Source organism: Bos indicus, chromosome 3 (assembly GCF_029378745.1).
Source record: "Bos indicus isolate NIAB-ARS_2022 breed Sahiwal x Tharparkar chromosome 3, NIAB-ARS_B.indTharparkar_mat_pri_1.0, whole genome shotgun sequence".
Taxonomy (NCBI): Eukaryota; Metazoa; Chordata; class Mammalia; order Artiodactyla; family Bovidae; genus Bos; species Bos indicus.
Window position 1 is genome coordinate 75,269,452 of NC_091762.1, and position 12,943 is coordinate 75,282,394.

General features: G+C 34.2%; 1 protein-coding gene across 2 annotated transcripts in view; it reads left to right on the forward strand.

The window, feature by feature from the left end:
• Nucleotides 1-12,943, forward strand: part of LRRC40 (leucine rich repeat containing 40) — a 41,181-nt gene that overhangs the window by 24,155 nt on the left and 4,083 nt on the right. The window contains exons 10-14 of one of the 2 annotated variants that reach the window (XM_019957275.2): nucleotides 2,381-2,489; nucleotides 6,200-6,307; nucleotides 6,816-6,926; nucleotides 9,106-9,183; nucleotides 11,813-11,998. In XM_019957275.2, the coding sequence (XP_019812834.2) occupies nucleotides 2,381-2,489; nucleotides 6,200-6,307; nucleotides 6,816-6,926; nucleotides 9,106-9,183; nucleotides 11,813-11,998 (592 nt within the window). The remainder of the gene's footprint in view (nucleotides 1-2,380; nucleotides 2,490-6,199; nucleotides 6,308-6,815; nucleotides 6,927-9,105; nucleotides 9,184-11,812; nucleotides 11,999-12,943) is intronic. The other variant, XM_019957276.2, reaches the window with a different exon arrangement.

Sequence of the window (12,943 nt, forward strand, 5' to 3'; positions counted from 1 at the left end):
CTGTTCTGTCCGTAATCTCTGAGTTGAGTTTTAGGGTACCAGTTAGAAATTAGCATAAAGATTCTGGCAGCACCTATGCTTTATCTTTGTAAAAGAACAAAACTTGACTATTACTGTATAAAATAAGGATTCTGTTGACTGGGAAGTATATTAACAGATTTGAATAATGATGTTGAGCATCATGTGCTTATTAGCCATTTGTACACCTTTGGTGAAATATCTTGAGTTCTTTTGCCCAGTTTTTAATTTTTTAATTGTTGATGTAATAATTCTTTATGTATTCTAGGTATAAGTCTCTTGTCAGATATACAATTTGGAAATGTTTTCTAGGCATCTGTGTTGTCTTTTCATTTTCTCAATAGCGTCCTTTGAAACACAAGTTTTTTTTTTTAATTTTAATAGTCATTTTCTTTTTTTGCTAATGCTTTTTGTTTCATATCTAAAATTTCTTTGCAAAATCCTGTTTTATGAAGATTTTCTACTTTTTTTTCTTCTAAGAGGTTTATACTTCTGCTCTTACATTCATGTCTTTGATCCACTGTGAATTAATTTTTATAAATGCTATGAGATAAGGGTCCACTTTCATTCTTTCCACTTACATTCTTTTGCATGTGATTATGCAGTTTCTGTGTACCATTTGTTGAAAAGTCAGCTTTTCTCATTGAATAGTATTGGCATTGTTTTTGTTGAATATCAGTTAACCATGAATGTAGGGTTCATTTTAGACTCACAAGTTTATTCCATTGATCTTTATTCCTATCTTGTGCCAGTACTACAGTATATTGGTTACCACTGCTTTGTAATAAATTTTGAAATTGGAAGGTGTATAAGTCCTCCTGCTTTATTCTTCTTTTAAAATAGTTTGTTTTGACTGTTCTGGGTTTTTTTTTGCAATATCATAAACATTTTAGAATCTGCTTGTTAATTTCTACAAAGAAGTAAGTTATCATTCTGATAGGGATTGCATTGAATCTGGATCCATTTATGGAATATTACTATCTTGGTTTTTTTAATCAAAAAGGCAATAAATGTACAAGAAAATATAGTGCAAAGTAAATCTGTTTCTCACATTAGTGTCCCCCCCGCAACAGACAATTGCCTTCCTCTTTACATTCTCTTTGATGCTGATTATTAAAAGTAGCTCTTTGGAAAGTATTGAGAATATTCTATTTTAATATATAATCATGCTAATATAAATGTACATTTAAAAATAACGCTGGGTTTTGTTGCTGGTTTAATACTGCCTCTGCAGATGTAATTTGGCAGTATATATTACATATTCTTTGAAGTGGCATAGCCAGACTGCTCGGGAACTTCTAAACAGCAAAGCATTTCTCTTGAAATCAGTGTTGTCCTCTGTGTCTTTTATCTCTATTCGATAGTCTGTCATTTATTATGTTACTTCTGTAAATAAAGTGTTTATATGGATGTATTTGTGTGGAAAAATAGTTTAATAATTATTGACTAATGAATGTCTGAGGAGCTTAAGGCAAGAGAAATATACTTAGTATCATTCAACAAGTTTCATTAAATGCCTGCTGGGTTGAGAAAAGATCAGGGATACTGCTAATTGTTTTTTTAATGTTCTTTCCGCAAGCCTCTGTTCTTAATGTGACTATTAGGACTATTCCATCATTTCCACATTGCTAAAAATTGTCTTATTTTATTTATGTCTAAATGGCTGAAGTCTCTTTCGCCAAAAAATCACAAAGCCATTTCTTTTAATTGTGGATGATTTTTGTTTGTTTTGCTTTTTATGCTGTAAAACATTAAACATTATGTGTTAAACATTAAACAGTCTCTAGAATTTGGTGAAGGAGTTGGTTGTATGTAAATGTGAGTAGGTATGCGTGTTAGGAAATATCTAGTGAAAATACAGTCTTACATTTGCTAGGAAAAATCTTACTTGAATGTAACTAAAGTACCAAAAGCTTACTAGGCTATGCAAATTGCCAGATTTTAAATGATTGGGGATAATCAGCTTCATTGTGTCCTAAACTGAAAAGATAGGCAGATGCCTGTTTGGTAGACATTTTTGGAAAATAGTACTTTTCCTTTGTTAACAAATTCCTTCGTTGGAAGGAATACTATTTTTGCTTGTCATTGTTTCTTCTGAGACATTGTAGTTACTCTTTATCCTTTCCTACTCCTAAATTTTCTTATGGTAAGATTTATTAAAAGATTTTGAACTTTTTATCTTTTTTCTATTACATAAAGATCAAACTATACTTAGATTTGAGTTATTGGAAATAAAGCATATGAAAAGACATTTTCACCAATAGTATCTAAAAATCATATGTACTATTTTAAAGTACTTTCAGGAATTTTTAAATGACTTTGTAGTATAAATATTAGTTTTATATAACTTTTCTTTTGCCAGATGATGGACCTAGCCAAAATGATTCTGTTATTGAGACTGCCATGACGCTGCCAAGTGAATCTAGAGTCAATGTGCACACCATCATCACATTAAAAATGTTAGACTATAGGTATGTAATTCATTTTCTTAAATGTTGTAAAACACATAGGTAACTTTCAGAAATAATTCTTCAGAAAAAAGGACAGTTGGTGAAGAATTCATCAGAGTGCATTAGTACTTAGAATAATAGCGATTGCAAAAAAAGTGATGAGGTAGAAGCATATACGATGAATTTAAGTCCATTCCTTAGGTGATTTGTATTTATCATGCTTAAGGAGGTCAATATATGGTTAATAGTAAATTTTTTATAATATTTTATAATTGTAAAATACGAGACGCAGTATTGTTTCGTAATAAGATTTTCTGACTCAGTAACCAGCATCCAGAGAAAATTTTATATTGGAGGGAGGTCATATATTGGTAACTAAAAAGTGTAAGTATCATTTATTTAATGAATACCTCAAGCAGACAAAGCTTGAGAGGTTGTACTCTGTTTATATATCTGAATTCAAGTCAAATAATATGTTATAATAATGTGCTCTCAGATCAGATCAGATCAGTCCCTCACTCGTGTCCGACTCTTTGCGACCCATGAATTGCAGCACGCCAGGCCTCCCTGTCCATCACCAACTCCCGGAGTTCACTGAGACTCACATCCATTGAGTCAGTGATGCCATCCAGCCATCTCATCCTCTGTCGTCCCCTTCTTCTCTTGCCCCCAATCCCTCCCAGCGTCAGAGTCTTTTCCAATGAGTCAACTCTTCCCATGAGGTGGCCAAAGTATTGGAGTTTCAGCTTTAGCATCATTCCTTCCAAAGAAATCCCAGGGCTGATCTCCTTCAGAATGGACTGGTTGGATCTCCTTGCAGTCCAAGGGACTCTCAAGAGTCTTCTTCAACACCACAGTTCAAAAGCATCAATTCCTCGGCGCTCAGCCTTCTTCACAGTCCAACTCTCACATCCATACATGACCACAGGAAAAACCATAGCTTTGACTAGACGAACCTTTGTTGGCAAAGTTATGTCTCTGCTTTTGAATATGCTGTCTAGGTTGGTCATAACTTTCCTTCCAAGGAGTAAGCGTCTTTTAATTTCATGGCTGCAGTCACCATCTGCAGTGATTTTGGAGCCCAGAAAAAAAGTTTGACACTGTTTCCACTGTTTCCCCATCTATTTCCCATGAAGTGATGGGACCAGATGCCATGATCTTCGTTTTCTGAATGTTGAGCTTTAAGCCAACTTTTTCACTCTCCACTTTCACTTTCATCAAGAGGCTTTTTAGTTCCTCTTCACTTTCTGCCATAAGGGTGGTGTCATCTGCATATCTGAGGTGATTGATATTTCTCCCTGAGTGGCACATATATTAAACCTGTAACAGTTACAATGTTGGTATGTAAACCGAGGCAGAAGCCTAATGATATTTGTATATTATGGGCATGTGTTTGACTGGAGAAAGAAGATACTTATGCAGAAATTGGAAGTGATTGTCAAGTATTCTTCAGTACTGTCTAAGGCAACAGTGATAAAAACAGCCAGTACAGTCAGAAGTCTTTCAGTGATTAGTTCATGCTTTGGTATTGTATTGAAAAGAGTACATTCTCAAGTTAGATAGTGACAAGGTTTATTCAGTTATCCACAGAATCATCATCAGTTCCTGGCCTCTTTTCCTTAATGTGTAGTATCAGTGGGTACTACCTCCTCAGCAGTCAGGATACAGTCTCCATTTCATATTTGCTGTGTTTCATTCACATAGAAATCACTACTCTAAGCCTTCCTTCTTTGACACTGTAATACAAGATAGTACTCATCCATCGTTGTAGTTGTGTCCTTTTCATAGCATACTAGTGTAGTAATTTAGCATGTTCTATTTTACACATAATATACCCATTTATTCTGGAGAAGGAAATGGCAACTCACTCCAGTGTTCTTGCCTGGAGAATCCCAGGGACGGGGGAGCCTGGTGGGCTGCCATCTGTGGTGTCGCACAGAGTCGGACACGACTGAATCGACTTAGCAGCAGCAGCAGCATACCCATTTATTCAGTAGATATTTTTGGAACCTACTAGGTATCAAATTCTATGTTAGGTTTTGTAATATACCAAATGTTCAGACAGACTTGAGTCCTGTCTTGGAATTTCTTAGCTTAGAATTCCTTTTATCTCTGGCTTCCACTCCCTCTACTCTGCATGGATATGATTTATTGAGTTTATTGAGTTTCTCGTCTATGCTGAACACTGTGCTACTTTATATATGCTCTTTCTTTTAATTGTTTTAAGCAATCTATAAAGTAGTATTGATACTTTTTTTTTTTTGGTGGGGTTAATCATTCCCATTCTTTAAAGGCATCGATACCACAAAAGCATAATAAAGGTAGCACTTAAGACCATACATCTTAGATTGTTTTGATTCTAAATTTATTGTAATTTGTTTTCCTTGGAGACTTGAATTGGACAGAAGTATTCTATTTAAAGTATAAATTATTTCCCAATCTTAAGGCATAAATGCCTTCAACTGAAGTTTTTAAAATAGCATAACTCTTCAAACTTTAATTTGGATAAATCAGTTCTCTGTGACTTGAGCAATTCTGATCAAAAAGGTAAAAGTGCTCCATCTGCACAGCAGAAAATGGAACCCAAAAGCAAAAGTGGAAGCATAATGACGGTGAAATTTAGACTTTTTATCTTTCTGTATTATAGTGCTTTTCTCATACAGTTCTCCAGTATCACACATTATATGTAATATTTTTTTCTTGTTCATACAGTTCATTTTTGGAATTCCTCTGAAGATTCTTTTTAGTGGATGAGGTTAGGAATTAAAAATTGTAAAAGAAGAACATAAGCATAATGCCCAATTATAATATCAAATTGTTAAATTTGCAAATGTCAGAGTTCTACTGTACTTTCTTACTAAAATTATATTTTATTGAAAATATAACTGAAAATTTTAATGGAAAAGAAATGTAATGAAATTTAATGAAAAGAAAATGCCTTTAGATTCTAACTTCATAGAACTGAGGTTTAAGGAAGGTAAATTAACAAAGTATATTAATGAAAGAACCAGAAATAGTTTAGTCCAAGGCCATAACCCTGTGTACTTTGTCACATGCTAAGTGAGGGAGAAACTGTTTAGGTTATGAGAAAACTAGTTTAGTATCGTGTTGAACTTTTAAAAATTGGTTGTTGTCTGCAGTTAACTCTGTATCCAAAGAAAGTTGACAGCTAAACTCTATTAAGAGATTTTTAAGACAGGAGGTGAGATAGTTTTTAAAATTAAAGATTTAGGGTACAGGAATCCCAAATACTGTTCCTTCACTGTTATGACTGTTGGACATCTTAGACTTTAAAGGTATCTGTTTTTGTTCATATTGAGTTTATGACTGTGAGTTTATGTCACACCAAAGGTGTGACACAAGGTGTTATGACACAATAGGGTGTCTGAATTCCTAACATTTTGTGAGTTGGTAGGTTTTTGTGGTATTCTTTACAGAGCTTCATAATAAACTACCTTGAAAAATCTCCTTATGAAATCTTTAAAGGCCTTTAAAATGAACAGCAATAATCATGTCTTTCCAGATTGCTAAGAATGATGCACTTTTTAAAAAAATGGTTTGTTTGGTTGCACCAGGTTTTAGTTTAGGCTCTCTGGATCTTCAGTCTTAGTTGGGGCATGCAGGATCTAGTTCCCTGACCAGGGCCTACTGCATTGGGACCGTGGAGTCTTAGGCACTGGACCACGAGGGAAGTCCCAGAATGATGCATCTTTAAACCATTTTTCATTTAGTGATAAACAGACAGCTTTGATTCCTGATGAAGTGTTTGATGCGGTAAAAAGTAACATTATCACTTCGATTAACTTCAGTAAGAATCAGCTGTGTGAAATTCCCAAAAGGTAAGAACTATTCATGATGCTATTTCTATTAAGCTGTGACTCATTCTCAGTTGTACTTGCATCTTAGTTGCAATAATAATTATTTTTAATAGTTTTTTACTTAGGAAGTATACGTAAAATACCTTACATTGTTAATATTTGAGGGATTTGGTACAATTTACTTAAGTATTTCCTGAGATAGGAATTAATAAAGTATTGCCTAGATTTTGGCGGGAAGTGCAGTGAGTCCATAATTAGTTTAAACAGACTGAATGGTTTCTTAAACTTCAACATACATTTAAAGTCCAATAGAAATTCCTGGACAGATAATATTACAGCTGTTTTTAAAAATCTATTTTTATCAGTTACACATCCAAACTGACTGGGATTTTTTGTGAGAAAAGTAAAAGTTACAGAAAATCTTAATTAGCAAAAATAATATAAGCTTTTTTTCTCTATGGTCAGCTTGTAGTTTTAAAGTTTTGACAGTGAATTCAAGTATTAATATTTAAAATTATTATTGTTTCAGGATTGTGGAACTGAAGGAAATGGTTTCTGATGTCAATCTCAGTTTTAATAAGCTTTCCTTTATATCCTTGGAATTATGTACACTTCAAAAATTGACTTTTTTAGATCTCAGGTATTTATTGATACTATTGCTTCCCTTTTTTAATAATAATTTGTATTTTACCTGATTTTTGCCCTTTCCCTCATGTTTTCCTAAGAAACAAAATTGGTCTTTATTAATAAAATTTTAGGAGTAATCTAAAAGTAAGCATTTAGGAAATAGTTTAATCAGATGTCATTTGAAGTTATGTGATAAGACAATTATTTAAAATATTAGGAAATACACTTTATTAGAGTCATACTTAAGCAAAATTAAAATAGCACATGGAAAGTATTTACTTCATATTGCTTTTTTCTTTTTTAACATAAAACTGTCCAAATGCTATGCTGGCACAATAGCTAGCATGACTTTATCATAAAAACAACCTATTTGGTTTCAAAATATATTAACCACACAAGGCAAGATAACACTATGATTGATAGCAAAAATAAAGGAAACTATTTAAGGCTCTACAGAGGTAATAGGAAGTTTAATTTAAATATGTCCTAAGTTTAAGTGACAGGATCAGAAGTGTCACAGGTTTTTGAGGGTGATAATAGGTATTTCAGGGTCAGATAGTCATTTATTTTCTTAGGCTTTAAAGCTTGGTTTGTGAAGTATATTTCTATTACCTGGGCTTCTGACTTCTCATGTATGTTGTTACTAGGTGTGGTTTTAGTTTATTAAAATGTACCTGCTCTTGCTCCACTCACACAATAGTTAAATTACAATAAGCTAATTATATCTGTTCGAAGATTTAGTCTTCATACAGAGACAAAAATTTTTTCCTTACGCAGTTAAAACAAGTATATTAGCATGTATGCTCTTGCTAAATGTGGAATTATTTCTATTTTCCACGGACAGTTACACTGGCAAAACAGTTTAAAAGCACATTTTAGTTCAGTATCAAATGGAGCAGTGAGGATGAATCCCTGCTCCAGTGCTGCTGACTTTATTTCTTTTCATCCCATCCTTGTGTGTGTGTGTGTCTATCGATGTGTGTGCCTCTGTCTATAACTGTACCTGGAAATTTCTAATTAAGTGACTAAAATATGCTTTTATGTTTGATATCAGTATGTATAAGACTCTAGGAGAAGATATAGACCATCAGTTGGTATTCAGCATGGATTAATAAAGACAATAATGGAGAAAAATACAGAGAAAAGAAAAAAGGACATATGTTGAGTTGTACAAAGTATGGCATATTAATATATTAGGCTTCACTTCTGAATGCAAAAATATAGGTTAGAGAAAATTACTCAGTGTGATAGATAATCATCTAGTTGGAGATAATTTTCTCACAAATGTTTTCTATTGGTAGTTTTGGGGCTTCTCTCTGGTGGGTCAGTGGTAGAGAATCCACCTGTGGATTCGACAGATGCAGGAGATGGGCATTCAGTCTCTGGGTTGGGAAGATCCCCTGGAGAAAGAAATGGTAACCCACTCTAGTATTCTTGCTTGGAAAATCCCATGGACAGAGAAGCCTGGTGAGCTACAGTCCGTGGGGTCACAAAGAGTAGGACATGACTTAGCAACCAAATGTTGCTATGACCTCTAGAATATTTCTACCTTCTTGTTAACCTTCTAAATTTTTTCCGAGATCATTTTAGTGGTAAATGAGATTCCCTTTACTTCTGTGTTCTGTTGTAAGATCTTGAAAAGTTACACATTGTGCAAATTAAAATTCTAAACTAAAAGTAGAAATAGTCTTCCTTAATACTTATATAGTAGAAAACTCTAAGTTTCTAAATATACAGAATCTCTTTGCATTTCTGTTTCCTCTTTTTATGTAATTTTTCAGTTATTCTTCAATTATTCTATATATGAAATATTTGTATTAATCAAATACGTAAAATACTTGTGATGTCAAATAATATAGTATTTATAGGCATGACCTAAAGGGCTCTGACTGTGGAAAGTATTGCTGATTGCAATTTGAAGTAGATAAGGGATTAGTTTACAGTGTTCATTCTGTTAAATCTATTACTAAAGAGTTGTTTGCATCACCAGTTGGTTGCACTTTGGTATTAGAATTAGGCCCATTGATCAAACACTTAAAGCTGCTGACTGATTCAGAATTCTCAGGACACAGTCTTAATGAAATCAAGAATTGACAAACTGAGCTATATAAATTTTTGTCCGATCAATACTTTAATTATAAATTTGGACAAATTTTCAAATTTTGTAAATCATCTTTTTCTCTCTAATTTAGGAATAATTTTTTAAGTTCTTTGCCTGAAGAAATGGAATCTTTGACAGGGCTACAAACAATCAACCTTTCCTTTAATAGGTAAGAAACATCTTACTCACAATTATTCTGTAGAAAATTTGTAGATCTTCCTAGAGAATACTAGAGATTACTAGAGAATAAAGAGACAAACAAAAAGGCTGTATGCTTTTTCTTCATTTAAATATCCAGGTTTATTGTCACTTAGTTCCACTTAGAGTTAAAAGTGATGTTGCCTTTTTAGAATTTTCACAACTGATGTCTACATTTTTTTGTTCTTTTTAACTATTTTAAGAAACCTGTAGCCTAGTAGGAAGACAAATATGCAAATAAATAGTTCTTATTGCTATAGAGGAAGCACAGTGCATACATAGGTATTTCCAGAGATTACTTGAAGGTAGAGGAGGTAGCTCTGAAACTGAGGCTTGGAACACACAGGGACATGGCATCCTATGTAGAGCAAGTAGCATGTATTAATGCCCAAGGATATGAGAAAATGATGTGTTTGGGACCCTTCAAGAAGTTTAATATGGCTCAGAACAAAAAGTGATGTAGCAGAAGAGTAGAAGTAACAAATGATATTGGGTGTGTAGCAGTAGCCAGCCCTTTCAGAGCTTTTTATGCTAGTGAAATTTAGATTGTATTTTGTAAACACTAAGATATTATAATAATTAGTGAAAGCGAAAGTTTCTCAGTCGTGTCCGACTCTTTGTGACCCCCATGGGTTGTATAGTCCGTGGAATTCTCCAGGCCAGAATACTGGTGTGGGTAGCCTTTCCCTTCTCCAGGGGATCTTCCTAACCCGGGGATTGAACCCAGGTCCCCCACATTGCAGGCGGATTCTTTACCAGATGAGCCACAAGGGAAGCCCAGTGTAATAATCAAGAATAACTAATTTTTATTGGGAGCTTATTTATTAATATTTACTGTCTGCTGACACTGAGCTAAGTACTTTATGTGTATTACCTGACTTAATCTTCACAAAAGCCCGGCATGGTAGGTTCTGTTACTATGTCCATTTAGAAATTGAGGAGTATAGAGCTGGGATTTGAGCCCAGGTGGTTTGACTCCAGAAGTTAGGCTCTTAACAACTATGTCATATTGTTTCCTATGATGAAAGTTGATTCTGGTAACAATTTAATATAAATAGTAGTGGCTAACATTTATTATATTACAGATACTGTCCCATGACCTTCCTATACCTTCATTTAATCCTTGTAACAAGTATATAATTTTAGTACTGTTATTCATGCTCATTTACAGATAAGAAATCTAAGGCACAGTGATGTTAAAATACTGCCTATTAATTTTTTTCTATCTACTCAATTATTTGTGTTTCTTGAGTATAGGTAATACTTTTGCTGTCATTGTTTAAAAATATAAGTACTTCTCAGATTCTTCTAATTTTTGTGAATTGAACTATCAGTTCTCTATTGATATGAACTATCAGTTCTCTGTTGAGTTGTCTATATCAGGGCCTTCCCTGGTAGCTCAGATGTTAAGAATCTGCCTGCAACGCAGGAGACCCGGGTTCAGTCCCTGGGTTGGGAAGATCCCCTGGAGAAGGAAATGGCAACCCATTCCAGTATTCTTGCCTGGAGAATCCCATGCACAGTGGAGGCTGGAGGGCTACAGTCCACAGGGTTACAGAGTCCGACTCGCCTGAAGTGACTAAGCATGCACTCATGCATTGAGCTATCAATTGCATTGTTAATTCTTTAGGAGCTGGCAAACCTAACCTTAACTTCTGTGTTAACTGGTTAGCTGCATCACTTTTAATTATCTTGTTCATGGTTTGTGGGAGAAGTTGGAGGGACTACTCAAGATGATTTGGTCCATCTGTACTTGTGTTACTGACTCTTCCGTCCCTCTGTAACTTTGGAGCTTCCTTAATGAATTTACCCTTCATTGTAGTTCAGTTTTTTTTAACATCAAGGCAGCAAAGGAAGGGCAGTATGGGGAAGTGAAAAGGCCACCACTATACAGCTCTCCTTCACCACATCCTTCTCTTTTCTAGTTGAGGCAGCAGTTTGCCTCACGTTAAAACCAAGCTAGTTTCTTTTCCCCCAACCCAGGGATCCTGAAGTGTTACTGAGAATTGCTCTGAGAGCCATCAACTTTCCCGTCTCTCTTGTGGCATCTTCAGGGTTACTTTGAATAAGAAGCCAGCAACCTATAGTTGTTTTATAATGTTTTCAAAAACCAAAATGAATATATTTTTGATTGTTGGAAAAATGACTGAATTAGTCATTTTTGAAGCCTAAGTCAAAGCAAAGTATAAATCTCTTTTACTTTAAATATTGGCAGTAATTCTGTTTCATAAGAAATAAAAGTAAACTAAGGAAGAATACCTACGTGGAGACATTTTATAAAGAGCACTTCAGGAAGATTTCCTTGTCTCCTGAAGGAGAAAATAAAAACATGGGGGAATTTACTCAGAACTTTTGTTTGATTTTTTTGTATAGTAAATGGAAACTGCTACAAGTCTGTCCACTTAACGTATATTTCAAGTTTTCCAAAGCTTATCCATTTTTAAGAATTTTCTGAAAAATTTAAGTGCAGAACTTATACCAAATTAAAAAAAAAATAAAAACCTTACATTAAGAAAGCTTTATGTCATTAGATCAAACCTCCATCATCTAGGGGATAATTTTGCCTCTGATTCCTGTTTGTTCTGTTCATATTCTAATAGGTTCAAAATACTACCTGAAGTTTTGTATCGAATTCCCACACTTGAAACAATTTTGATTAGTAATAATCAGGTTGGATCTTTGGACCCTCAGAAAATGAAGACAATGGAAAATCTGATCACATTGGACCTTCAAAATAATGACCTCCTACAGATTCCACCAGAGCTTGGTAACTGTGTGAACTTAAGGTAAGTGCTAAGTTTTTTCATGTATTCAATTGTGGAAGTGTTTTTGTTTCTTTTTGTTTGTTTGTTTTTTGAGGTAGTCTTGCAGGCAAGTTGAAATAAAAAATGTAATGTCCTGTTAAAAATAAAAGGTAACAAAACTCTGAATCCCAATTCTGTTTTCCAAATTTTACCAAATGTATTTTTTAGTTTTGTTTATGTAGCATGATACATGTGTAAGTATAGTACACATCTATCATACATGTCAATTGTTTTAGTGATACTTTCTCATCCCTCTGTATGTGTATATAGCATGATATATGTGTAAGTATAGTACACATCTATCATACATGTCGATTGTTTTAGTGATACTTTCTCATCCCTCTGTATGTGTATATAGCATGATATATGTGTAAGTATAGTACACATCTATCATACATGTTGATTGTTTTAGTGATACTTTTCTCATCCCTCTGTATGTGTATAACCTGAAACTACTGCATAAAAACATCAGGGAAATGTCAACTCCTTAGCTGTGCAGATAGGGATTTTTAAAATCTGATTATAGACTACCAGTTGTTTCAAGCCCTGCGGGGTCTTTCGTACTCTGTGTTTGCTATTACCTCAGCCTCAAGTGCCTTTACCCTGCTTCTGTCAGTAATCAACCTAATTATCACCTTTGAAAACCTTTCCAAAACTCCAGGCAGAGGGACTAAGATTTCCCATCCTGCTTTGTTAGGACTTATTTATATCATTTCTTTTTCCTGTACAAGAGTTATCCCACTGCCGAGAAAGTGGTAAGCACCTAATGAGTACTTGTTAAGTGAATATAAAGGGAATTTGAGACATGAACAGCAAGCCTAGTAGTTAAACAGAATGTGTCAGAAAAATTTAATTATTGAAAACTGCATATAATGGCTTAAATATTTTACTTTACTAGGGCAGCACTGATATCTTTGGTACCTCAAT